Source organism: Carettochelys insculpta, chromosome 9 (genome assembly GCF_033958435.1).
Source record: "Carettochelys insculpta isolate YL-2023 chromosome 9, ASM3395843v1, whole genome shotgun sequence".
In the NCBI taxonomy this organism is placed as follows: Eukaryota; Metazoa; Chordata; order Testudines; family Carettochelyidae; genus Carettochelys; species Carettochelys insculpta.
Window position 1 is genome coordinate 25114791 of NC_134145.1, and position 26443 is coordinate 25141233.

The 26443-nt window shown below is 45.0% G+C and overlaps 2 protein-coding genes across 16 annotated transcripts in view; one reads left to right on the forward strand and one right to left on the reverse strand.

Annotated features, from left to right (window-relative positions):
* Window positions 1-640, reverse strand: part of FUBP1 (far upstream element binding protein 1) — a 61615-nt gene extending 60975 nt beyond the window's left edge. For 10 of the 14 annotated variants that reach the window (XR_012646682.1, XR_012646681.1, XR_012646680.1 and 7 more), the window contains exon 1: window positions 440-640. Coding sequence is in view for 7 of the 14 variants with exons in the window: in XM_075003591.1 (XP_074859692.1) it covers window positions 440-556 (117 nt within the window). In the remaining 7 variants the exon portion in view is untranslated. Of the gene's footprint in view, window positions 1-310 lie in introns of all 14 variants that reach the window. The other 4 variants (XR_012646678.1, XR_012646677.1, XM_075003587.1 and 1 more) reach the window with 2 other exon arrangements.
* A 282-nt stretch (window positions 641-922) lies between these two features.
* Window positions 923-26443, forward strand: part of DNAJB4 (DnaJ heat shock protein family (Hsp40) member B4) — a 39826-nt gene continuing 14305 nt past the window's right edge. Inside the window, exon 1 of one of the 2 annotated variants that reach the window (XM_075002739.1) lies at window positions 923-1051. The gene's annotated coding sequence lies outside the window, so the exon portion shown is untranslated. Of the gene's footprint in view, window positions 1122-26443 lie in introns of both variants that reach the window. The other variant, XM_075002738.1, reaches the window with a different exon arrangement.

The following is a 26443-nucleotide window of genomic DNA, read 5'->3' on the forward strand; positions in this document are numbered from 1 at the left end:
CACCCTGCCCCTTCTCACAGCTTGTGGGCACGGGGGAGGAAGAAGAGATAGGAACCCCTTCCCCAATGTGTGCTGAAAAGGCAGGGGCGCTGTCGGAGCCCCCACGTTGCGTGTGCCCAGGAGATAAAGGAAGCCATCCTCACTGCGTACACAGGGCGGGAAATGGGAACAGCAAATGGCAGCGCCGCGCCCCCAACGTGCCCAGAAACCCAGGCCCCTGAAAGAGAAGCGGACCCAGCGTTACGCCAGCCCCCACCCCCAAAACCCTGAAGCCGCCCGATACGCTTCAAAGGATTTGCGTAGGACCCACCCTATTTGTCCCAGAATAGGTAGAGGGGAGAGTCCGGTGCGGCGGATCAGAGGCCCTATCGGGAGCCGCTTCTAGGCCCCCGAGCCTGAGGGTCGGAGCTACCGATGGGCTGGTGCCCACATTACACACCTGCCTAGCTCGCTGCAGAGCGTCTTTAAAGGCATCGTTGACTCCCCCACCTCCGCCACCGCCTCCTCCTCCGGGCGCGCCCGAAGTAGGAGGGGGCACAGTGGAATAATCCGCCATAGCCGCTTCGCCGCCGCTGCCTGCCCTACTCGCTGCCTGCCAAGAAAGAAAGAAAATGGCGGCGGGCGGGAGCCTTTCACATTCCTGCGCGGCATCGTGCTTGGGGGGGGAGGGGGAAGGGGAGGCTGAAAAAAGAAAACCTCGCGAGATCTCTGGAAAGGCGGGGGTGGGATTTCGTAGCGTAGAAGCTCATGCGGAAAAAGAGGAAATCTCGTGAGACTTCATTCCCAACGCAGGTCGGTGATGAGGGCGGGGTGAGCTCTCCGGAGATGTCGTTCAAGGGCACGTAAAGGGAAAACCCCGGACAGACGAAGAAGGCTCGCGATGCCTCCTTCCTGTCAGGAGATTTACGAGAATATCGTTAGGAGGGGAATATCTCGCGATGACTTTTAGCATTTCGGGATTTGGGCGGGGTGTTTCGGAAGAGAAACAGTTGGATCTCGCGAGCTCTGAGGGTTAATGGTCAGTGCCTGGGCTACCTCTGCTGCAGCTACGGTACGGGGGCTGCTGGGAGCTCGGTTGGCTCGCGACCGGGAAACACTGACTGAGGCTTCTGCGGCTTCCCGTGAGTCGGGGCGGGCGCAGCTCTCTGCGGAGCGAGGCTGAAGGGTTCCTGCTGTTCGCGGATGGCTGGAGCCTGAGTGCCCTTTCACTGTGGGCGCGTGCCCTACGCTGAGGGAGTTCCTCCGGGCCCATAGTGAGGGGGGAATCTTAGCGTGCAGAGCCTCCCGCCCCGCACGGCGCAGCGACTGCCCCCGGGGCACGCGGGCTTGGATGGTGCACTGGGACGGTGAAGCATCATTTGGCGCGTGTGGGAAACGGCTGCAGCGGAGCCGGTCAGCTGGCTGGGCATGGGGCTTGCGGTGCTGCGGGGCGTGTTGTCTCGGCGGGTAGCGGTGGCGGCTTGAGCGCTCGCGTGTGGTGCAGGCGAAGCTGTCGCTACCGTGTAGCGCGCTCCGGGCGCAGAAAACTAGCGGTTGGTTGCGGCGGGAGGCTGGCTGGGGCCAAAAGTCCGAGTGTCTTGCGCCGCGGTGCCGCAACGTCTGAGGGAACCGGCATCGTTTCTTGGTGTCGGCTGCAGGGTCGGTCAGCGAGCCTGCAGGATATATAGCGCTGACCTGGCCAGCTCAGGATCTGACACTTCTCCGCTTGCCGTGGCAGTCAGGGTGGCCATGGAGGGCAACCACAGCTTCTGTTCTCCTGGGCTCCGCAACTCTTCCTTTAGTGTGGATTTTCTTTTCAGATAAATGTAATTTGCACGTTTCCGAGGTATCAGCAAATTCTTCGTGCCTCTTCCCTTGGCACTTCCTTGCTCTCATTCCATCAGTACTGTTTTCATTACTTACGAGATTCCTTTTCAGACTTCCCTACTGACTGTAGCATGAGGCTAGCAGGCTTCAAAGTCCATTATCTTACTATTTCTTCTGAGTCAATACCTGTATGTGGTATCTAGTTAGCACTAAGGGTTGATACCATGCATCTGACAAAGTAAAGAAAGTGGCTTTGTTATGTTTTTCGTTACAAGGCTTTTTGAACTTATGTCAGTTTGGGACCAGATGGCGCACACACATTGTTTATTTTTAACATGACCTTTCTTAGCTCTTGATCCCTGGGATTGTGGCCAGAAATAATTAGCAGTCAGTTAACATGTTGCAAGATGACAGAATAAATAAGCTTTCAGGCTGAAAAAGATAGTCTGGTTAACTTTTTATTCATAATAGCTAGTAGCATGGGAAAATTATCCAATTTCAGTATTGCTATTACTAAGCGTGCCTTAGGGGAGGAAGGAACAAACCATAGCTTACACCTCCTATGCCTATGTCAGAGGATGGTTTACTGCAATCTACAGTAGAACCCTGAGATATGCACCTTCAAATTGTGTGAATCTGGGGTTAATGTGACTCTGAGTGATGGAGAGCAGGTGCCTGGCTCAGGGCTACCTGCCACTCAGGGGAGCTGGGAAACTGACCAGGGCAGCAGCCCTGGTCAGTTTCCCCAGGCTTGTGAATGGCAGGCAGCTGGGAGTCAGACACCAGGTCTCCTCCCCTCAGGGAAGTGGGGAAACTGACCAGCTATTGTGCTGACAAGTTCCTCACTCCTGTCGGTGGTGGCCTCCAAGAGCCTGACCCTCAACTGTCGCCACTGACAGGAGTGGCAGCCTTCCCACTCTTGTCAGGGGTGGCCAGAGTCAGGCTGCTGCCCCTGACAGGAGCAGCAGCTTCCCCAATCCTGCCTGGGAAGGGCAGGGTGTGACAGCCAGGCTGCCAACCTTGACTGGAGCAGTTTCACAGCTCCTGTAGGGGCGGCAGTCTGACTCTTGGCAGCTGCCAATGAGAGGAGCTGGGAAACTGACCAGCAGGGAAACTGACTGGCTCCCTGCTACCTGCTGCTCACAGGAGACACAAAACTGTCCAGCACTGCTCAGTTTCCTGGCTCCCCTGACTAATGTGAAATTTGACTTATACAGGGTTGTGCAGGAATGCAACCTCCATCTAAACTGGGGGTCTACTGTATTCTTCTGTCGTTATATCATACATTTCCAATTTAGGTTTAAGTTACATAAAATCTATTTTTGTACATTTTTGTCACTTAGGCAACTGTGCTTTTTTTATTTAACAGATGTTTACATGAAAACACTATTTTTATATGACTGGCTTTTTAATTTAATTAGTATTCATAGACTTGTACTGGTAACACACAAACACACACAAGAACTGGAATTGTTCCAGGAAAAATAGAATTCTCTTTCCTGTCTGCTTTTACTAATTCCTTCTATCCCATGAAGATGGAATGAGATTGTAGTTCTAGTCTATTGGCTTCCCTCTTTTATAATTGCCCTAAAATTAAGAATTATGTATAAAGTGTGGCATTTTAAGATTAATAGGCTTTTAATTAGCACAAAAATCAAAGGTTTTAATTTTTTTTTTCTTCTTGTTGCTGGTGATACATAAGCTTGCTTAGATTTTTTTCTAGCAGTGCTGAGGTGATGTTAGGTCATGCTAGTTAGCCTTCATTGTTTGGGTAAGAATTAGAATGCTGGACCGAGACCTGGAAGTCTTGGTCTCTGTTCTTGACTGCCTCTGGCCTCAGTGAACTTGGGCAAGTCAGTCCCCCTCTCTGTCCCTCAGTGTGCCTGTCAGTAAAATAGGAGTGTTGATACTGTCTTTATAAATGCTTTTTAGATTACTTATGAGAAGGGCTATATAAAACCTATTTCTTGGAAGCTGTTCAGGCAAATGTCACCACTGCCTACACTGTTTCTATCTTTATATATTCCTACACTGTAAGTGTTCTGCATTTGGGGGCCTTGTATCAAGTTGTTTTAACATTTTGGAAGCCTCTTGTTGGCATTTTAGCTGGACACACTATATTCTTAAGTTGCTCTTAGAACAGATAAGCACCTTCTAACAAACATTTTCTTGCTCATTTAAGCATTTTCCATTGTGTCTAGGTGCTCTAACTTGCTGTATAAGTATAGAAACTACTTTTATAACAGTCTGAAATAGGTACAATGTCAACATTGTGCTATGAACACATGAAACAAAAAGACATCCCCATATTGAAACCATGTTTTCATCTGACACAAATGAGTCTATTACTTTTAATGACTAATCTGTTGATCTGGGCAAAAAATGCTGCTTTATTTGGGGGGAATGGGAATGTTTTGTTTTTATATTGATGGATTGGGAAACATGATCACCTGCTTAGCAATAATGCACAGAGAAAATGAGCTTCCCTACTTTGACCTATCGTTATGCTTCATTTTTGACCTGCAGTATTCAACACTAAAGTTGACGCTGTCCTCCAACAAGGAGCAACATATCAGGACAGGTGACAGAATTTTCACTGGCACTGGATAGAATGTGGGCAGTCAGTCCCAGAATAGTTTTAGCAACTATGAATGTAACCTCATCCAAAATTATATACTAATTCATTTCTACTTAACTTTCTTTTCCTCGGTACATGACACACAAGCGTGTATGCATACAAACCAAAACAACCTATTAAAATAATCAGTTGGGAAGGAATTAAAACAGACTATTATTTCTGAATGCTAGGGATATTTAGCTCTGATTACAGCAATTATCTGTTCCCTATGTTACTTTCTCTTCAGCAGTGCAGATCTTGGGAATATGCAGACATTGACTAATATTGAACATATTCTGTATAATAAAGTAATCCTACTACTTGGAATGGATATACATGTGGATAAGCTCAAATGAGGAAATATGTTGTATTCGGAATATGGAATGAAATCTTCCACCTTAAGCTATATAATGTTCTTGCTTACAGATGTCCTTGAAACATCAGAGCATGACACAAGTGATGCTTAACTATTTCTCTTAATTCATGCATACTGTGAGATTCATTTGCAAGAAGACCATCTCATTCATATATGTATGTCACTCACATCTTTATTTCGTCAGCTGAGTTCCCTGCAGTGACAAAGAACATCTACAGTCCAACCAGGAGAATGACAGAAATTGTTAAAAGATAAATACTGTTCAAAACTATGGTTCAGGTTTCTTACAGTACAAGTAAAGAGGTGAGGAAAAAGGCAATGGTGAGAGTGAATATTTTCTGAAATAGACATATGGGAGAATGCTGGCATTACAGGCTGGATTTCAAAGGCTTTGTGAAGAATTGAGATGCATAATCTTCTGCCATACATGTCATGTTCAACGAGTTTGCTCACAAGTGTCTCTTCTGTGAATTAAGCTTTTTATAAAAAATAAATTAAATAGGTTGTTTGTTTTTTTTAAATTCTCTAGTATGTATTTCTGTATGCAATGTACCTCGGAAGCCAAGAAGTAGAGGATTTTTAATGCGTCTAATTGTTTAGAACTGCATGTTATGTTCTTTTTGTGTAATGCGTAAATATTATGTCTATGGATTATTCACTGCACTTTTACGTACTTATGGAAGAGGAAAACTTGCATATATAACTGCAAAGATTCTTGATGAAGAAAAATGAGGGGGTACCAGGTAAAGGAGAGCAGAAAAATTGGAAGTACAAAAAGTATTCCATTGTAGTGTCCCCTCTTGGAGTGCTACAGTTAAAAGCTTTGTCAGCATTTCCCTTACTGATTGCCTATTCTTCTATAGGATTTTACTCCAGGCTAAAACATAATTGATTTAATACATAGTCCAAGTTCTGGTGTTTGATGCTACAATATTTACCTCTGTTTACAAAGCTTCAGTGGGGCTGCTCAGTAGCGTATGAGATTTCATCATTACAGCTTTCCTTTTCAACTATACAGGTTGAAACTCCAGTCCAGCACCCTGGGGGCTGACTGGTGCCGAACTGATGAGAGAATTTCCTGGACCACAGCAGGTCAATATTGTCTAGCAGTAGTACCAACACTTCCACTGCTTACTGGGTTCTTAGAAGACATCTAGGATTAAATTTCAGCTAAATAACAGCACAGAACACTGTGAGGCAGTATTGGTGATTGTAAACAAAATTTATGGGACCACAGGAAACTTGGCCACACCCCTGTAAGTGGTCATCTGGCTAACTAAAAATATTTACATCTTCCCAGCTCGGATATTATACAGATTGAATCTCTCTAGTGTCTCTCTTTTGCCTGGCAACACCCGTAATCCAGCATGATTTTAATCAGTGAATGTTGATGCACTGCAAACACACAAGTTGGATAGGTGTTTCTATATATTAGCAACAGTCAGGTAAAGTACAACATTCTCAAGAAGACTTTCTTAATTTGATTTGAAGATATTTGTTTATTTTGTGAAGCTGATGACTTATTTTAAGGTTTAATTTTTTTAATCAACATGTACTGTTATTAAATAATTGCATTTCCCTTGTTACGGCCTGTAATTTCCCACAACCTTGAAAATTTAAATGGATTAAATCTTTTTAAACATTATCAGTGCCGTAAAAAGAATTATGCCAAGCTTAAATATGTCTAGCCACTTTCATAAGACTTGCCAAAAATTTTAAAATATATCTCTCATCCTTCTAAAGGCACTACTCCTTAGTTTCCATTATTATTTGCATTACTGTACTGCGTTGCACCCCCAGCCCTAGTAATGGACAAGACCCCATTGTGCTGTGCTCTATACAGGAACGTGGTCTTTGTCCCAAACAGCAGATTATGTGATTGGGATAACAAAACAGATGAAGACAGTAACACTTGACTGTTCAGGGCACAGCGAGATGTGTCAATATGATAGGTAGCACCCTAATGGTTGTCAAGTTTTTTTGTAGGCATCAAGGAAAAGAAGAGTTTTGAGGAGGTTAACAAGCTAGTTTTTGCAACTGTTTACAGGAATCTGCTTCTGTTATGAGAGGCAACATGCATGAGAGCAGTTGCTTGAAAGTGTTACAAGTGGGCAAGGGGCCTGATAGTATTGGTGGATAGGAGGCAGGAGTTGACATCTTGGTAGTAAAGCAGAGAAGATAGCTTGAAGACCTTGAAAATCAAAGCAAATAAGTTATGTATGATGAGAGAGAGAAGAAACTGGAAGTCACTTAGCATCCTGAAGTAGAGCCTTAAATGCAAGGTGAGCAATTTGCTGATCAGGCCTTAATACCCACTCCCTTCATTTTAAAACAAACAAGATTTATGTGTCAGTTTTTCATGTCCTGGGAAAGAGACTAGGCAAATGAATCTGCTTATCACAGAGACCTAAACTGAGGTAATCTCCTTCTCTGAGACTTACGTACCCACCTAGTTAAGATCAAACTACCTTTCTTCATGTGACAAGCAAGGGTTGAGAGAGACAATAGAGTGGCCGTTCACCCCACCCTGAGGGTAGATGATCCACGAATGGAAGAATTTGTAGCATCTGATCTAGCCCATCTGTTTAGGTAGGGCTCATAAACAAAATTATTTTTATATAATTTCTTTCTATCTATACAAAGATTGCTGAGTGACAGAAGTCAATTAAAAACTGATGCATTGATCTAGATTTGGTGTTGTGTATGTAATTTTGGTAGCAGTGGAAAAGGGAGTAAAAAGAAGGGAAGGATATGAACTGAGCTCTAAAAATTCCTAAATAAACACTGAACCTAGTCAATATTCATAATAAAGGGATTCAAAATTCAGTCACCAACCTGTAAGAAAATGCTTATGGCAAGTTTAAATGAACTGAGAACTCGAAATATCTCATGGATTATGTGTTTATTGAGGAATCTAATAAATGTATGACAAAATACTTGTGTATGTGCAAGATTATTTTTTACTCTGGTTTCCTAGCTTTCTCTCTTTTGTCCTCCTTTAGACTTTTTATGCTATAAATGATTGATTCCCCTTACAAAAATACTGTCCATTTATGGAAGCACCCAGAGCCCCTATTTGCAATAGAGGACCATTGTGTTTTGCTATTGTAAATAGGTAAATAAAAAGCAATTCCCGCCCTGTACTTCCAAATACAGTAAATCTGGTAAATACGAAGAGGCAGATACTCTCCATACTTAAGAATGATGATGACAATGGATTTGGAGGCAAATGTTTTGACAAAATAGTATGAGAGCTTCTGCTTCACTACTGCCTGATTTACATCTCGCTAAATGTCAGATCTCCCACGTGTTTTATATAAGGATTGATGTCAGGAGGCAGGAAACGAAGCACAACTTTAAAAAAAGCCACTGTCCCCCTCATAATTAAATGTAAAATTGGAAACCTATCGGCCATGAAGCCTACCAACTGTGAATCAGCAAAATTTACTGATTTTCATGGGGGCTTAAAGCCACTGTGTTCTTCTAGGAGGCAATCCTGCTTTCTCCCTAGACTGCTGCTTGTTTCATGAGGTATTCCTTATCAGAGAATAATCCGTGTTTAACATATGAATGTAAGAAATGGGAGAAGTGTAGACCTCAGTGTACGTTACTCCTCATTTATTGTTTGCTCCCACTCATGGCTCTTTGTCCCACTCATTCCAACAGAAATAAAATGAAAGGCTTGAAAGATCACTTGGTGATCTGCAATCATGAAGCTTTCTAGCATGAGTTCATTCAGATTCAGACTTGCATTGTGCAGCTGGGGACAGAGGAAAAGCCTTATTGTGTTCTTGATGGCAAAGAAAATCTTTCTTTCCTAAATGGATGTGATTGCTGCCTTGTGAATTCAGGAGTGAGCTTCCATACCCCTGATTTAATAGTTACCAGGCTTTAACAGATTAAACAGACTAAAGTTGTTAGTTTTCACTGTAGCTTTTCAGAACTGGTGGGCTGCAGTAAAAATGAGAAGAACCAGTTTCTTTGTACTCTGTTTGAGAACAGCAGCTAGGGCAGGAATTGGAACTGATGAAGTTGGGGAAGAGGTAGAGAAGTATTTAACATATGAATGTAAGAAACGTGCACAATGGGGGAAGTGTAGGGCCACTCGCTTCTCCCCACAGCCAGGAGGCTGCCCAGGTGGGGAGAAACAAGGAAGATGGAGAGCAGGAGCATATTGCCACTCTTACAGCAACTGAAAAAGGAAGGCTTTACCTTTAAATGTTTCATACTAGCTAGAGATGTTATGTAAGGCTCTGTCAAGACAAGGTCCAGATGAAGCATCCTGAAATGAACACCATCAAACTCTCGCTTTTCCCACAGTTGCTAAGGTAAGAATGGCTTGTCATTAGGACACTGTACAGCAGAGTCCTCCTCTTTCATATCTCTGGCTAGTAAATTTTTGAAGCTCCCAACTAGCCCCCTAATACGGAGGGGGACAGGTGGATGCATGTTTGCCAACCCATTGGTCCAAAATGGAGTTGCCAGCATGTGTTAGGACTGCTTGGAGGTTGGGGAAATGAGGGAGGGAATTGCAGAGCCTGCCTCTTACTCACCCTGTAGCTCCAGCTGCTCTGGTCCTGTGGAACTGGCTGTGCTCAGCTCCCATAATCCAAGTCTCAGTGCTCATAGCAGGGTTGGCTGTGCTGCAGCACTGCTACAGTTCATCCCAGCTGCTTTGCTGTCAGGGTAGGGGAGCTAGCTGGGCCATACTTGTGTAACTGTACAGCAGGGGGTGGGAAACCTTTGGCCTGTGGTTTGCCTGGAGCCTCTGTTGCTTGGATTCTGTCCCTGCCTTTGCCCTCCCAAGCATCTACCTTGCCTGGAGCCTTGGAGGCCAGAGTCAGGCAAGCTGAAGCCAGATCTGGCCCAAAGGATCTGCCTGTGGTGAGGGAGGGTACAGGTGAGGCAGCTCCACAACTGCTGCTCACCCTGCCCACAGCTGGGGAAACAATAGTTCAGGGAAGCACTGTCTGGAGCACGGGCCAATGCCTGAGAGTGGTGGGGGACATGAACCCATGTGTGTCCCTGGGGAGCTGTGTACAGATCCTGCCCCCCTCAGCCTGCTCCTGCATAGTCCCTCCCACCCAGGCCCCACATCCCAATCCCAAATCCTGGTAGCCTCCTCCCATACTTAACTTCTCATTTTGGCCCCACTCCAGAACCTAGTGGGCCCAAAATATCTACTGGTCCTGGCTCCCATAGGTTCTTATGGTTGGTGTGCAAGAGGAATGTGGGGCTCTTTCCCTTCCTGTTTTTCAGTCAGGGATCACAAGTGAGGTGGGATTTTGGTGTTTGGTTTTTTTTGTTTTGTTTTTTGCTTTTCATTAGTTGAGGCCCACACAATTCCCCCCTCCCCTCCCAGGGATCATTAGTCTGTGACCCCAAAACAGTTCCCCATGCCTGTGATGCAGTGACCCTCATGTGTCAAGTTGCAATGCCTCTCAAACAAATTTGGCCTGACCAGCCCCTTGTAGGGGTGCTGGGCCAAATGTCTATGGAGGTCTCAAAGCCCAGAGCAGAAAGCAAAGCCCTCTTAGGATAGCAGTCCTACGGTAGTAATTGATTAAGTACTCAGTAATTACATTAATGTGTATTGTAGGTCATGGATAAGATGTTTCTCAGCACTTTTTTGTGCTAGAGCTATTTACTGTGTTGAGACAAGCCATGAAGGTTTATAAATGTGTCCTATGTGTGTATATGTAATTGGAGATACCCATCTCCTAGAACTGGAAGGGACCTTGAGAGGTCATCTAGTCCAGGCCCCTGCCCTCTTGGTAGGGCCAAGCACCATCCCTGGCATCTATTTGCCCCAGTCCCGAAATGGCCTCTTCAAGGATTGAGCTCACAACCCTCGGTTTAGCAGGCCAATGCTCAAACCACTGAGATATCCCTCCCCCCAACAAATGTCTTGGTGGTCACTCAGTAATGAGTAGCAGTCTTCATGTCACCCTCTTATGTGTAAGTCTGTTTATGGCTGATCAGCCCAATTCTGGAGCTGCAGGACTTATCACAGAAGGGGCAGGTGTTGATAGCCGTTGGCAGGGCACAGGGCACTTTTTGCTGCTCTTTTCTTCTTCTCTGCCTCTCCTTGTCTGCACTGCAGTGGAATCTCTCAAATTGCACCACATTTTCATGAATTACTGCTCTCTGCTAGGGAGGGTCCTGGGCAAGGTTCTCCTAAGTGCTGACACCGATACTACATTTTTTTTCAAGTGTACCTTCTGCATGTCCTTAAACCGCTTCCTCTGGCCCCCCAACACTTCTCCGTCATTCTTGCTTCAGCTCAGAAAACAATCTATTTTGGGAGGTGCTGATCAGATACCCTACACAGGTGACCAAAGTTGTTGGTGAATAATAATGGCTTCAATGCTGGTCATGTTTAACTGTTCCAAGACCCTAGTATTCATGCACCTATTCTCCAAGAGATATTTAGGAGAGGCAGTGCAATGATATTGTTCAAATGCCTTCAAATGGTGCTTGTGTGTTGTCCAGGCTTCACATGCATACAGTAGCATTGGAATAACCACTGCATGGTGTACAGGAGCCTTGTCTTGCCATAGATGGCCTGGTTTTTGAAGACTCCTTGTTTCAGGCAGGTGAAATCAGAACTCGCACAGCTCAGATGGTGGTCCTGAATGTGGAGTAGTCTAGAATCGCTCAGAGTGAGTAGGAGAAACTGGTGAAGTAAATTAGAGAATATAAGCACAATATAAGAAGAGGAAAAAGCAAAAGGAGTAAGAATGTCTAGCAAAAACAAGAGTGGTGTAGTAACTTTTGGAGGGTGGGATTTTAAATAGTTACACACACACACACCTGAAAAGGATGATTGTCCATAATTTGCAACTCAGTGTAGTTCTCCTTAAGTAGTGTGAGTAGTTTTTTCTTTAAATCTCAGGGTGAAGGCCTAAAAGGCTGTGGAGGAAAGGAGTGTAATGGAATGAGTAAATGTTTGAAGCCCAGCTAACATGAGTACTAGTGTTAGCACAATGATGATGAGGGGAGGATGGTGGCAGGCATTGCAGGACCAGTGTTGAGTGACAGTATTTACATCTACAGTACTCAGCAGTACTGTCACATTGTTTGTTTGCAAGCTGTGTAGGCAATGAGTGATACTTGTAAATTGTTTCAAAGGCTAATTACCCTCACTGAATGTTATACTTTATTTCCAGTCTGTCCACTTCAGTTTTCAATGATCGGACTGTTATACCTTTTGTCTGTTAGACTGAGGTGTTCATTATCACATTTCTCCTCTTCTACAGAGAACATAAACTAATCAAATCGCCATTTAACATTTTGTTTTTTAAAGCTAAATGTATTGGACTCCTTGAGTCTGTCACTGAAAGGATTCAGAAGGGCAGCCGTATGAGTCTGTAGCTTCACAAATAACAAGTGGCTGCGTAGTATTTAATGACTAACAAATGTATTCATTAAAATGCTACAGGGCTGTTTGTTAACCGTAAGGAATGATTTTTTTTTTCCTGGAATTTTAATCTTTCTTGTGGCTCTTCTTTGAATCATCCTGATTTATTAACATTTTTCTTGAATTGTGGACACCAGGATTGAATACAGTTTTCCCTCAGTGGTCACACTAGTGCCAAAAAGAGAGACCTAACTTCTGTACTCAAACTTGAGCTCCTGTTTATGTATCTGAGGATTGCATACTTCCCCTTGGCTGAAGTGTCATAATTGAGAGTTCATAGTTTGCTAATTATCCACCATGACACCAAACCCCTTTTGGAATCAGTGAATCACAGGATGGGAGACTCCATCCTGTAAGTTGTTGAAAGTAATAAATATCAGAGAGGTAGCCATGTTAGTCTGTATCTTCAAAAACAACAAGAAGCCCTGTGACACCTTATAGACTTACAGATATTTTGGGCATAAGCTTTCATGGGCAAATGCCTGCTTCGTCAGATGCATCTTCAATCCCTGGAATGCAGTCAGAACATTCAAAAAGAGAACAGTAATTGCCTACCTCAGTCTTTTAAAGTGGACTTTGCTGTAATGCAACAAGGATGATAATTACCTAGAGCTATGGGTTTGGTTTTGTGTGTTGTGGGTTTTAGTGAACACGTAAACTTCATTAGTATGATTCAAAGGGAGGATGGACCCCCTAGTTTAAGTCGATCTGATTTAACATGAAACAATCGGATTAAATTCTGACATGTATTTGGTTTGTTAGTGTAACTTAGTTGCTATTATGTCTTACAATAAATAGGAATTGGTCATTTGCTGAACACGGTAAACACAAAACTATTTGAATGAGTCATAGCACAGCATGTGCGTGGGATTTGGACAATGGCACTCTGGAAAAATATCTAGTATGGATACGTGGAAACACCTCCTGTTGCTTACGTAACAAAGTGATCACGTGTCCACAGCAGAAATTTATGTTGTTCCTTATTTGGTAAAGTATTAATAGCATTCACTTCGTCCAATGAAATAGTAAAAATAAATTAAAATAGTGCTGAAACTGTCATCACAAGCAGGTTCAGTTGGGGTTTAACTCTGAAAAATATCCTTTTCCTTACCAGAGAAAACTGAAAAGTAAATGTAGTTGTTCTGAAATTTTGCTGAGTTTAATTCTGAGAGCACATGCAGAAAGCACTGACTTAGCGCTAAAAGGAATGTAGGTGGAGAATGTGTAAGTATCTTCCCCCACTCCACCTGGCACCGTAACTATGATCGTCAACACATTGTGCTGTGTCCTTTCCTCCCTGCCTCCCTTCTAGGCATTTCCAGGCTTTTAATTAGAACAGCACAAATGCCACTTCAAAAAGAAACCATCTCAGGGGTAAGTGTAGCTTCACAAAAAACAAGCAGTCCTGTAGCACATTAAAGACTAACACATTTATTTATTAGATAATGAGCTTTTGTGGGTGAGACCCACTTCATCAGATTTTAATTTACTTCTTGCACTGCTCCTATAGAGGACAGGTGACTCTCTCCCCTCCCCCCCTTATTGTTTTTTTCCTTCCTTCTTTCCTCCCACTCACCCTGCTATATAAACTCTGGATTCTTATTATCTGCTCTAAATCTGACGACTTGGCTCATTACCGAATAAATAATTTTTTTTAGTACTCAAGGTGCTACAGGACTACTTGTTTGCCTTTTTTTTTTTTTTTTTTTTTTTTTTTTTTGAAGAAACTGAATTTGCGAGTATAGTGTTTTGAATAAGAAAACTGTAATCTGTATGCTGAGTCTATGGAATTGTGCCATAATTTCACAGATGTTTCACATCCTATTTGTCAATAACATTTCTCAAGTTCATAATGTTTTTTTTAAAGTTGTTTGAATTTAGTATTTTTGAAGGCTGTCGGATTAAGAGTCATTGGAAGTGAAGTTCTTTCTGTTGTGCACAGGACCAGTATAGCATGAGCAGCAATCATGCAAGTTTCCCAAAGCTGCCTTTCCAAATCCTCACCTGCAAAGTCCATCTTTGGCCTTGAGATGAGTCAAATTAATGATGTCTTTTCTGAGACTGAGTTATTGGTTTCCCTCTCAATAAAGGAGGGTTAAAAAGTCTGAGAAACATCCACCTTATCACACTTATTACAGGACTCTTTGAAAGATCAGGAGACAAAGTATCATGCAGTCCAAATATCTGGTCTATGCCTCAACCTTTAACTACATGTTAAACGTCTCTAATCAGGACTGCTCTTGTCCAGCAAACTCTATAATGTGGCATGATTTCAGTTAGCCAGATGACCACTTACCAAGTGGCCAAGTTTCCCGTGTTCCCATAAAGTTTGTTTCCAGCCACCAGTCCTGGCTGCTAGTGTTCAGTGATTTTTAGCTGTAATTTACCCATAAATGTCTTCTAAGAGCCCAGTAGGCAGTGCAAGGGTTGGTAATGTGCTAGAAAACATTGACCTCCCATCATCGGGCATCTGTTGGGTCCCAAAGGTACTGGATGAGAGCAGTTCAACCTGTTTGATGGACGTACATCTTTAGTGTGCTAGATCTCTGCTATTTTGCAGGTGTGATCAGAGCCAACCCATTCATAAGATGAATAAGGGTGACTATGCTAGGCCCTGTGCTTTAGGTGCCCTGCCATGGCTGCCCCAGATGTTCTATGGATGCAAAGGACCTGTGGATTAAGGGGCTTGGTGCAGCAATGGCAGCTGGGGTTGCCCCCACTCCCCCAGCACTACCACATGGCTAGTAGGAGGTGGAGCTGTCTGCCTCAGGGCATTCCACTTCCCTTTTGGAGGAGGATGAAGGTGCAGTGGGCTGGAAAGGTGGCGCAAGGCTGCGTGGTAAGTGTGGGAGGTGGTCAAGGGGTGAACCCTGCTAATGCTGTTGTGCCCAACCCCATAATCCTCCAGCCTGTGTTGCTCGGGGGAGGGATATAAGAGTATAAGAGAGTGGGGCAGGTGCAAGGCCTGTGGGGGGGGGGGGTTGTCCCAGGCCCCACACCTCCATGGGGACAGCCCTGGGGGTGACTCATAGCCTTCACAACTCCAAAACTGAGCTTTCAGGCGTCAGCAGTTCTTGTCTCTCTATGGCCTCCTGCGCTCGTTATCTTGGGGTGTACACAGCGTGCATCAGGGGGCTCATGACCACAAAGTTGGTTTGCTGTTTAGATCATTAGTTTCCTGTCCTGGGCTGAAAACTGATTGTGAGTGTGACATGAACGCTGATCCATGCTTTCCACACCCTGCAGTGAATCCAGTAGAGCCAGATGCCTGCCAAAGTATTTTCCCACCCTTTGGGGGTGCAGTGCTCTTAGTGAGTAGCTGCAGCCATACCAGACAGCCTTTTCAAAGCAGTATAAACAATTTTGTTACCTACCTGACACACACAATCCGAAAGTGAGCTTTACAAGAAAGAGGCAGATGCAGGATAGGGTCTCTGTTAGTGGTAGCCAGGACTTTACCTTCCCAGTTTCCAAGCTCCTCCTCTCCCTATGTCCTCTTTTCCGAAGTTTCAAGAGAGCTTAAATGTTGTTTGTCGCATATGGACAGACTCTCCTCCCCTTTTCTTCCAGCTGAGGTCCTTCTTTGAGTATCAGATGTTAATGTCCTGGAACCTGGGTCTTTTTTTAATTCTTCAGAGTCTCCACTGGTGGATTTCAATGACATTTTTATGCAGGTTTTTTCCCAGGCAGCATGGTTATGTGACATCCTGCCAGCGCTCACTCCCTTATGTAACACTGACAGACCCAGGTTGCTAGCACCAGGGACTGAACATGTGATCATAGGGGCTAAAGCACTGTGCTGTACCGCATGAGCTAAAGGCTGGCTGGCTGTCAGCCAAGGCAGTAGAACAGAGACTTCACTAACCCTAGTATGAGGTCTCAGTGTTGCTGGGTACTACAGTTATACATCTGGTACATCTGTACTTAATGTCTACAAGGAAGTAACGTTTTATCTGCACTCACAGGATCCTATCAGTTTAGGTAGTCTGCCTCCCTGGGAGGCAGAATCTAGCTCAGTGGAAGAATTGCCTATACAAGGGATTGGCCGTGTCTACATGATCCCCAAACTTCGAAATAGCCATGCAAATGGCCATTTCGAAGTTTACTAATGAAGCGCTGAAATGCATATTCAGCGCTTCATTAGTATGTGGGCGGCCGCGACACTTCGAAATTGACGCGCCTCGCCGCTGCACAGCTCGTCCCAATGGGGCTCCTTTTCATACTTCCCAGGAGCTGATGGGAATAAGGGGATTTCAAAGTAGGCGGGGTCCTTTTGAAAAGGAGCCCCGTTGGGGCGAGCCGTGCGGCGGCGAGGCGCGTCAATTTCGAAGTGCCACGGCCGCCCGCATGCTAATGAAGTGCTGAATATGCATTTCAGCACTTCATTAGTAAACTTCGAAATGGCCATTTGTGTGGCCATTTCGAAGTTTGGGGCTCGTGTAGACATAGCCATTAGGTTACAATAACTACACTGCTCAGGAGCGTGAGATGAGAAAAGGAGCTATGGCAGGGGTGGGCTATATTTTTTATTGGAGGCCCACTCAAAGTGTCTGGTAGGTGGTCAAGGGCTGCACTTTTCCATGATATCAATAGAGTGGGGTGCAAGGTCTGGGATGGACGTTAGTTGTAGGAGGGAGCCCTGGGTAGGAGATAGAGGTGCCAGGTCTGGGGCAGAAGTTGTGACCATAGACTGTGCAGAGGGTTTGGGTTGTGACCTGGGGTAAGGAGTTGTTGTTTGGGGGGGCGGGTGGTGCCAGGTGCAGGCTCTGAGTAGAAGGTGCTTGCTGTAGGTGAGTCCCAGTCAGGAGCCCAGTAAAACCAGTGCCATAACTAGTTAATTTTGCACCTGAGGCAAGAATATAACATTGCACCCTCTTGTTTATAAATTCATAGTAGTTATTTTGTAGAAAAGGGGAAAAAATAAATGATAGATAAACAAGTTTTTGTTATAAATTATTATTTATTATAGTTATGAGGGCCTCATGCCTGCCCAGGACCTGAAGACAACAGATGTGTAAAATCTCTCTGGAGTTTAAAGAGTAGGTGCAGAACATGCCAAGGCAGATGCAACTGAGGAGAGCACCTTGCCTGCTCAGGAGAAATGGGTAGAGCAGGCTTCACGCTAAGCACCAAGTGAGCTGGCTGGCACAGTTTACAGTTGCAGAGAAAGTGCATTATCCAGGTGGGGAGACATGCTGCCTAGCAGAATGACTCTGCCATGAGTAGTTACTGGGACAGATAATTTGTGTGAGGAATTCAGGCAAGGAAGGGATTGAGCTCTGTTCCAAGAGAGCACCCTGGGGAGGAGTGTAAATGTTATCTGCATGTTTACTCTAGTGAGGGGGCATTACCTACCCCAGAGCCTAGAGCAGGGGTCTGCAGCTGAAATAGCAAGAAGAGCCATTTTCTCAAATTCAGTTACAAAATCAATAGTTCAGGAGCTGCAGTGCATGTAAATATGAGGCAGCCCTTAAATAACACCAAACTTTACTTTTGTCAGTCTCTCCTTTTTTGAGAGAGGATGTGCTGGTAGTTCAGCCATCCAGATGTTGCCACATCCTCCCTCGCTCCCAAAGAAAACCCTATCAAGGAGATATGTATATCTCAGAACTGGAAGGGACCTCGAAAGGCCATCAAGTCCAGTTCTCTGTGCTCACAGCAGGACCGATCACCATCCCTGACTATTTTTAATGTAACGTGTCCCAGAACATTTCAAAGCCCCCTCAAGGACTGAATTCATAACCCTGGGTTTACAAGGCCATTGCTCTACCTTCCATGTGAGAGAGGAAGAGTATAAGTATGACAACCTAGGGCTTTCTCTCTTTCTAGTTCTTATCAAACCACTTGCAATATCCCAGGGAATAAGTATTGGGCACTGGAGTGTAAAAATTGGGTAGTGTCTCTGGGTGGCTGTTGTACTATTTACAGAGCAGTGGTGTATATATGTGACTAGGCCTTACATGTGAGACACAGTAAATAAACATCTTGTGACCAGCATCTGATGAAGTGAGTCTGTGCTCATGAAAGCTCATGCTCAAAACTTTTCTGTTAGTCTATAAGGTGCCACAGGACCCTTTGTTGCTAGTAAATACACAGTTATTTGACTCCGACTGTGCCAGTGTGGTTCCTTCCTGGGCAGGAGTCCCAGCTGATCTGTTGTACACATAAGGAAATAGGCAGGGAGGTAAAGTGAATCACAGGAAAATGTGTCAGCCACACCCAGTAGGAGGCAGCTGAGGTGACACTGGTGCACAGACTGGCACCCGGACACCTGGGCTGCAGCCAGGAGGGCTGGCTGAGCAGGCTGCACCCTCATGGATCAGGGTGTGGAGAAGTAGCCAGGGCAACAGATAGTGGGGATAAAGAGGAGAGAGTGGCAAGGGGCAAACTGACCCCAACCTGCTCCTCCCCTCGGTCTACCCCAGTGCCCCAAACCCAGCTTCTCCCCAGAGCTCCACTCACCCAGCAGCCCCTGACACCCTCCCAAACTGATCTTCTCCCCCAGGTCCTACTTATCCGGTAGCCCCCGCACCAGCACCCCCACAAATGCACCTCCTCCCCCAAGCCCCACTCACCAGGCAGCCCCCTTGACATCCCGAAACCCAGCTTCTCTCCCAAGCCCCACTCATCTGGCAGCACTGCCCCCCGGTACCCCCACGGGCTACCCTGCCCTGCTGAGCTAGAGCTGCAGCCTCCTTTGTCCCTGCAGCAGCCACTGTCAGAAGCATAAGCTGCTGCAAATGGCTCTTAAAGAGCCACATGCAGCTAGGATGGAATTGCCCAGCCAGCCAGCTGTGCCCCCTGATCTGTGGTGCCTGAGGCGAGTGTCTCAGTTTTCTCAAACTTGTCACGGTCCAGAGTAAGACCTTCAGGCAGGATCCCTGCCTCCCATAGCCCCACACATCACTCGAGGCCACCATGCGTGTCTGTGTAGTGCACCTCTGCTGGGAGGTGTCTCCATGCACTACACACATCTGCAAGCATGGTTTAATTTCATTGGCTGATTTCCAGCCAATGGGAGCTGCAAGGATCGTGCTGGGAATGAGACACCCCCTCAAGGAATGCACTGCCCAGTGACACACACACTCTGAACTCTGAGTGGCATGTGGGGACATGGCAGGCTGGGAGCTTGCCTGAAGACTCCCCTGGCCTGTAGGACACTGGTGGGCCAGATCCCGATGTTTGGTGGGCCAGATCCTGATGTTTGGCAGGCTAGCTCCAGCCTTCAGGCCATGTTTTGCCCACCTTTTAACTATACTCATGTAAGTAGGTACACTAACCTTCTGTGCATAACAGTAACAAGTGCTCAGGGAAACTAAGTCCATGTCTACTGAATTGTATCTAACTTACACTGGCATACAGCCACCACAGTTGTTAACTCAGTTATGTGTGCACATGTGTACTTGTTTTCTTTTGTCAGTGATTTTTGTCCTCACCAGGAACACAGGTATTGATTGTATTTTTAGTGTGGGGCAATGTTCAAATTACTCTGTCCCAATGGATCAGTCATGTAACACAGGACAATTGTACATTACATTTTGCACTGAAGACAACCCTTGTAGCCAGTCGCAGAATAAACTATTTCAAGATTCCTTAACTGGGGAAAGGGATGCTATTTATGGCTATGTCTACATGTGCACGCTACATCGAAATAAGCTATTTTGATGAATAGTGTCTACACGTCCTCCAGGGCTGGCAACGTCGACGTTGAACGTCGACGTTGGGCAGCACCACATCGAAATAGGCACTGTGAGGGAACATCTACACGCCAAAGTAGCACACATCGAAATAAGGGTGCCAGGAACAGCTGCAGACAGGGTCACAGGGTGGACTCAACAGCAAGCCGCTCCCTTAAAGGGCCCCTCCCAGACACACTTGCACTAAACAGCACAAGATACACAGAGCCGACAACTAGTTGCAGACCTGTGCATGCAGCATGGATCCCCAGCTGCAGCAGCCAGAAGCCCTGGGCTAAGGGCTGCTGCACACGGTGACCATAGAGCCCCGCAGGGGCTGGAGAGAGAGCGTGTCTCAACCCCTCAGCTGATGGCCGCCATGGAGGACCCCGCTATTTCAATGTTGCGGGACGCGGATCATCTACACGTTCCCTACTTTGACGTTGAACGTCGAAGTAGGGCGCTATTCCCATCCCCTCCTGGGGTTAGCGACTTCGACGTCTCGCCGCCTAACGTCGAAGTTAACTTTGAAATAGCGCCCAACATGTGTAGCCGTGACGGACGCTATTTCAAAGTTGGCGCCGCTACTTCGAAGTAGCGTGCACGTGTAGACGCAGCTTATAAGTTTTAAAGTTTGTGTGTACACACACACACACACACACACACACACACACACACACACACACACACACACACACACACACACACACACACACACACACACAGAGACAGGTACTGGTCTTAGCTTTCAAAACATAATAGAAGTGTCCTCTAGGGCTAACCCACCGCAAACATGGGAGATGTTTTGCTTGTGCTTAGTCAGCCTTTTCCCCCGAAGTCTAAATAGTGTTTAAAAAAAAAAATAGTAGTTCCTCCTTGTTTGGGGATTTTTTTTATACTTCAGCTTTGAGTTCTGAATTCATCTGAAGAGAATAATTTAATTGTACATTTTCTCTTGGAGGTGTGGGAGGGGAATGGCAGGAGAGGGCAAGAGAAGCAATTCACAAAACTGTTTTCTGATGTTCCATCTGGTGTTGAAGGGCCTTCTGTTGAGCTAGAAATAATACCACCTGCTGGAAACTAATATTGCACATGTGTGTCTGGTGATTGATAGAGGCCTGTGCAGATATGAATTTACATCCGCAGATTCTGATTTAAATCTGTGGGTATCTGCATCTGTGTAACCACAGGGCTCTCCCAGCAACTACAGCAACCGAAGGAGCAGAAATGTGGGGTCACCACTCCCAGGAGCCAGCACCCTCTTCCAGCAGCTCCTCTAGCAGAGCTGTACCAGCCCCAGCCCTTCTCCCAACCCTTCTCTGCATCTGTCTGCATTTTCTGGTCATGGTGTGCTGGTGAGCCTGGTATCCAACCCAGTGGGCAGGGGTGGGGCCAGTACAGCTGTACCAGAGCTGTTGCTCGTACAAGATGCTGGGTTCTGGCAGCGGTGGCTCCTTTGTTGCTGTGGTTCCTGGGAGAGCCTGCGCAATTTTGCAAATAATTATTTGCATCTGGGGGTATAAATTTATATCTGTGCAGGGTCTAGTGATTGACAGTTATAGAGAAAACACTTAAATGTTGCCCTATAATGTGGGATACAGGGATTATAAGGGGCAGTGCATGCAGCAGCTCACGCACATTTCATAAAGTTTGAACGTGTTTTTAACTGAGGTACCTATTTTAACAATACTTTCACGTGGGTGAGCCAGTCTGGTTCTAGGTGTGTGTGTGTGTGTGTGTGTGTGTGTTCATTGCAGATGTAGGGGATTAGATACAGCCTGGCACCTGGTCTGCCAGCCTCACATTGTTTTTATTGTGTTCCCATTAAGAAAGAAAAGCACAGCAAGGGCTCTTCAAATGGATAACAAGATGTCCTGTGGCACTTTAGATTAACATGTCTGACAAGGTGAGTCTTTGTTGCCCACAAACTGAGACTAACATCCATTTGAAGAGTATCAGAGAGGTAGCCAAATTAGTCTGTATCTTCAAAAACAACAAGAAGTTCTGTGACACCTTATAGTCTAACATATTTTGGAGCATAAGCTTTCGTGGACAAAGGGAAGTATGTTAGAAAAATATAATGCCTACCATGGTAACATACACTACCTAAGTAAGTTACTTAAAATAGATGAGCAATATCCTTTTAAGACAAAATCACTACTACATTTTGTATCTCGCTGCATTGTTACATTTCTAAGTATGCCTTTTAGTCTCAGGTCATCAGTGGTGTCTAATATGTACATGAAACAATCCAATTTGTAACACTTGCTAATGGAGAAAGCATTTGAAATAGTGTTAGATGTAATGGTATAACATTTTAAGCTTTTGTTCACAATATTTTGTCTCTATAAAGTTCTTTATGAATTCCAGTACGGACAATATTTTTTTCTTCTGTTTTTGTCTTTCAGCAAAGAAATGAGGTTGCAAATTAATGGCATCACCATGAATGAAGTCTCTTTCAATGTGAATTTTATTACAATTAGTTATACTTTTCAAGCTGTTGATTTCTGCTTCTGTTTTCGCTATTTAGACAATGTAGCAGTTTATTTTTTGAGTAGCCACCTGCACTATTTTCCAGCAACCCTGACCCCCCTCCAAATACAACAGAAACCTTGCCCTTAGCCCTCATAATTGGGGCTATAAATGTTTACCCCAAGAATGATTCTAAGTGAAAATCAATAAGATGTCACAATAATTTGTAATAACAAATGTTTGTTCGTGGAAAGAGGTGCAAATGGGAGGCAAACTGAATTAATCAAAATATAAAGGCCTATTGCTATAACTTAAGGAATATCATGAGATCACACTTAGTAAATAAGAAGTATGGAACCAGAAACTAATGGATTAAAATTGGTGTGTCAAATATTAGGCCTAGCTGATGAACAAAAGAATAAGGGGAATAGGGTGTTTTGCCTGTTACTGTTTTGGGGTTCTTAAAAGACTTCTAGTGAGGGGGGGAAAAAAAGAATTTAACTACTGGCTGTGGGAGGGAAGCAAGTGACACAAAAGGGGCAAGTTTTACCATTGTGGCTGCCACACTCAGTCTCATGGGCCTCCAGTATGTACCACAGTTCAACTGGACTTTCATCTTCCTGATCCTTGGAGAGAGAGGAACCCACACAATATTTCCATTTCCACCAACTTCAGCTAAATCTTGAATACCATCTGGAATGTGAGAATCTGTCTTTCCCCTTTGTATGCCTATTTCGTCTCTTCACTCTCTCCTTTTGCCTTCTGTCTATTGAAAGTCTGGCTTAGCTGGCTAAGGCTCTATTTCACAGTGTTACTGTGTGACCAAACCGGCAGCAGAAAGTAATGTCAAACTGTCTAGGTAGGATGCTGATACAAGTTTGCCAGGTCTGCAAGTGGCCGACTGGTGCTATCCTTGTGTTTCTTTGGCAGTGTGGTAGCAAGTAAGATAAATGCATTTTCTCCCTTTGCTGTTCTTTTCTCCTTTTGAGTATGTTCCAGTTTCCTAGAAGACAAAACAAAACAGACTTTAACAGCTCCAGCCCATTTCAACTGATAACTGCCTTTTTAGAAGAAAAGTAATCTTCTAAAAGAGTGACTGGGGGAGGAGGGGTGGGAGATTCTTCCAACCAACTAAAAGGACAGGCAACAAGGTAGCCTATTAAAACAAGGGCATTACTTGATATTTTACATTTCAATTTCAAATGCTTTAATTTTTTTTCTTGTTTATATTTTTGGTGGCCTGATCAGCAAATCAGGGAACATCCCAGCGGGTCTTCTGTGACCACACCCTGTCACAATTCCCTCCCTGGATTGAGGAGACTATTATCCCACCTTCAGCATGAAGGATGCATACTTCCACGTAATGATCTTTCAAGGACATGGGTACTTCCTCCATTTCAAAGTGGGATTGATATTATATGAGTTTTTAGTGCTACCCTTTGGCCTTGCGAGAACACTGAGTGGCAGCAGCCTACTTCAGATGTCAAAGTATCCTCATTTATCTGTACCCCAAGGACTGGCTAATCAAGCATCACTTCACTTCATGAAGGATGCCATTGTGACACTGCTGTCCATGGGCAGGAGACTAGGCCTGTTGATGAACGAAGAAAAATCATAGTTGCACTCTATGCTTTGCACTGGGACTATCAGGGCAGTCCTCAACTTCACAAGAGCAAGGGCATTTCTGTTGTGTGACAGATTCCGGACACTAAGACAGCTCATTGTTGGAGTCTGTGCATTTCCTCCCATGTTGGCCAGGCTCTGCCTGCAACTGCTTGGTCACCTTGTGAGTATCTGTCATCCACCAGGCAAGGCACTGGATGTGACCACTCCAGCAATGGCTGGCTATGGTCTATGCCCAATCGGTGATCACCTGGACAAGGCTGACCCCATCCCACAGTACTTAATGCAATGCAGTGGTAGACTGGCCATAGAACAGTCCTAGACAGACTTCTGTTTGACAGCCCATGCTTGTAGTGTCACTGATATTGGCCGTCTCAGGCCTTAGCTTGAGAGTACACCTCAGTGTGATGTGGGCACAAGGTACATAGTCTCCAGAGGAGTTGGCGCTGCACATAAACATCAAAGAGCTCAGGGCAATTGACCTCGCATGGGTAGTGTTCCTCCTGCAGTTGTCCAGCCCTGTGGTTTGAGTGTTGACAGACAACATGGCCTTGATATTTTATATCAACAGGCAAGGAGGAGCTCATTCATCAGCCCTCTCAGGAATTCCACATTCACCATGTGATTTCACCTGGAGGCCTTTCATGCCAGGCACCAAAAGTGCGCTAGTGGATCACCTCAGAAGATTTTTTTTTTTTTTTCAATTGGTGCCTCAGCTCTTCCTCCAGAGGTGGGGAGCTCCCCGAGTGAACCTATTCACCGTGAGGCAGAACAGGAAAAGTCATCAGTTTTGCTGCCTGTGAGGTATCTGCAAGAGTGCTCTCACAGACACCTTTCTCCTTTCCTGGTTAGGGAACCTAGTGTATGTGTCCTCACCCATCCCGCTCATCAGCAGAGTCCTGTAAAAATAGAAGCGAGACCAGAGTCATCGTGATTGTCCTGCTGTGGCTGCTCCAGCATTGGTTCAGCCCTCTGCAGGATCTTGCAGTAGCTCCTAGATGGGCACAGCCTGACCTCCCAGACCGTCTATCACAGAAACACGGTCATCTTCTGCATCCCAACCTTGCAGCTCTCCACCTCATGGCAAAGGTGATGCATGGTTGAACCTGGAGTACCAAGCTTGCTCCAAGGAGATGCAACAGATGCTACTGGGCAATAGAAAGCCCTTCACCTGAATGTCTTACCTGGCAAAATGGACAAGATTTTTCCCTCTGGACATCTGAACATAGCTTCTCCCTGATGTGTTCATCTTTGCATCCCATCGTGGAATATTGGCTTTCCCGTTCTTCCATTAGGGTTCACCTAGCAGCCATCTTGGCTTTCCACATATACCCCTCCCAGTTCACGGTAGATCAGTGTTCTCACAAAAGATGTCAGTTCAATTCCTGAAAGGCTCTTCTCTTTTGTCAAGGATGCCATCCCTCAGTAGGACCTACGTCTGGTCCAGACTAATGGGACTGCCCTTAAACTGTTGTGTTCTTATTCCCTCGCTTATTTATCTTGGAAAGTTGCCTTGTCGTAGTGAGATTGGCTAGACTAGTGTTTGAAGATTGAAGTCCTGCCATTGGAGCTGCCATACATGGTATTCTAAAAAGACAAGGTCCAGCTCATGTCCTCGGTGACATTCCTGACTCCTGTTCCAATCCAGGATATTTGTAGAGCCCTACCATCGTGTTCAGTCCACACATCCACCACTCACTATGCCATCACCCAGCAAGCCAGGGAAAGCACTGGGTACGACAGAGCTGTGCCGTAAGCTGCATATCCATGAATGTCTACCAACCTCCATTGGTACCACTTGGGAGTCACCTAACTTGGAATGGACATGAGCAAGTACTCAAAGAAAAGACAGTTACTTGTTCCATAACTGGAGTTCTTTGAAATGTGTTGCTCATGTGTATTCCACAACTCTTCCCTACTGTCAGAGTTTCTGGCAAGGAGGAACTAGGAGTATGGAGAGCACCTTAGCACCAAATAGGAGTCAGTCCCCTATGGGTACTACTAGGGTAAAAACGTTCTGACACTGGGACAGATGGAAAGCATGCACACACACATCTGACTTAGGCTGCTTATGTCCATTCCATCTTGAAGAACTCCAGTTATGGAACAGTAACTTTTTTTTGCATCCTATGAACATGTGCCCTATACATTCCAGTGCAGTGAAACCAAATATCATAGGTCTTGTTGCTAGCATTTGGTGGTGGTGGTTCAATGTTTTCTAGACTAATTTTTTTGCCAGGTAGGAATTATAATAATGGAGAACAATCACCCTGTGAATTTAACAAAATTATTGTAATGTATTCCTGGATGTAATACAAACATTACCTAGTGTACTGTCTGTGGAAACCTATGGGTAGAAAAAACAACTCTACCTTGTGCTATAGGAAAATTCTATTCTGAACTATTGACAAAAATTCAGCATTTAAGCTTATAGTTTGACCTTTGTGCCTACC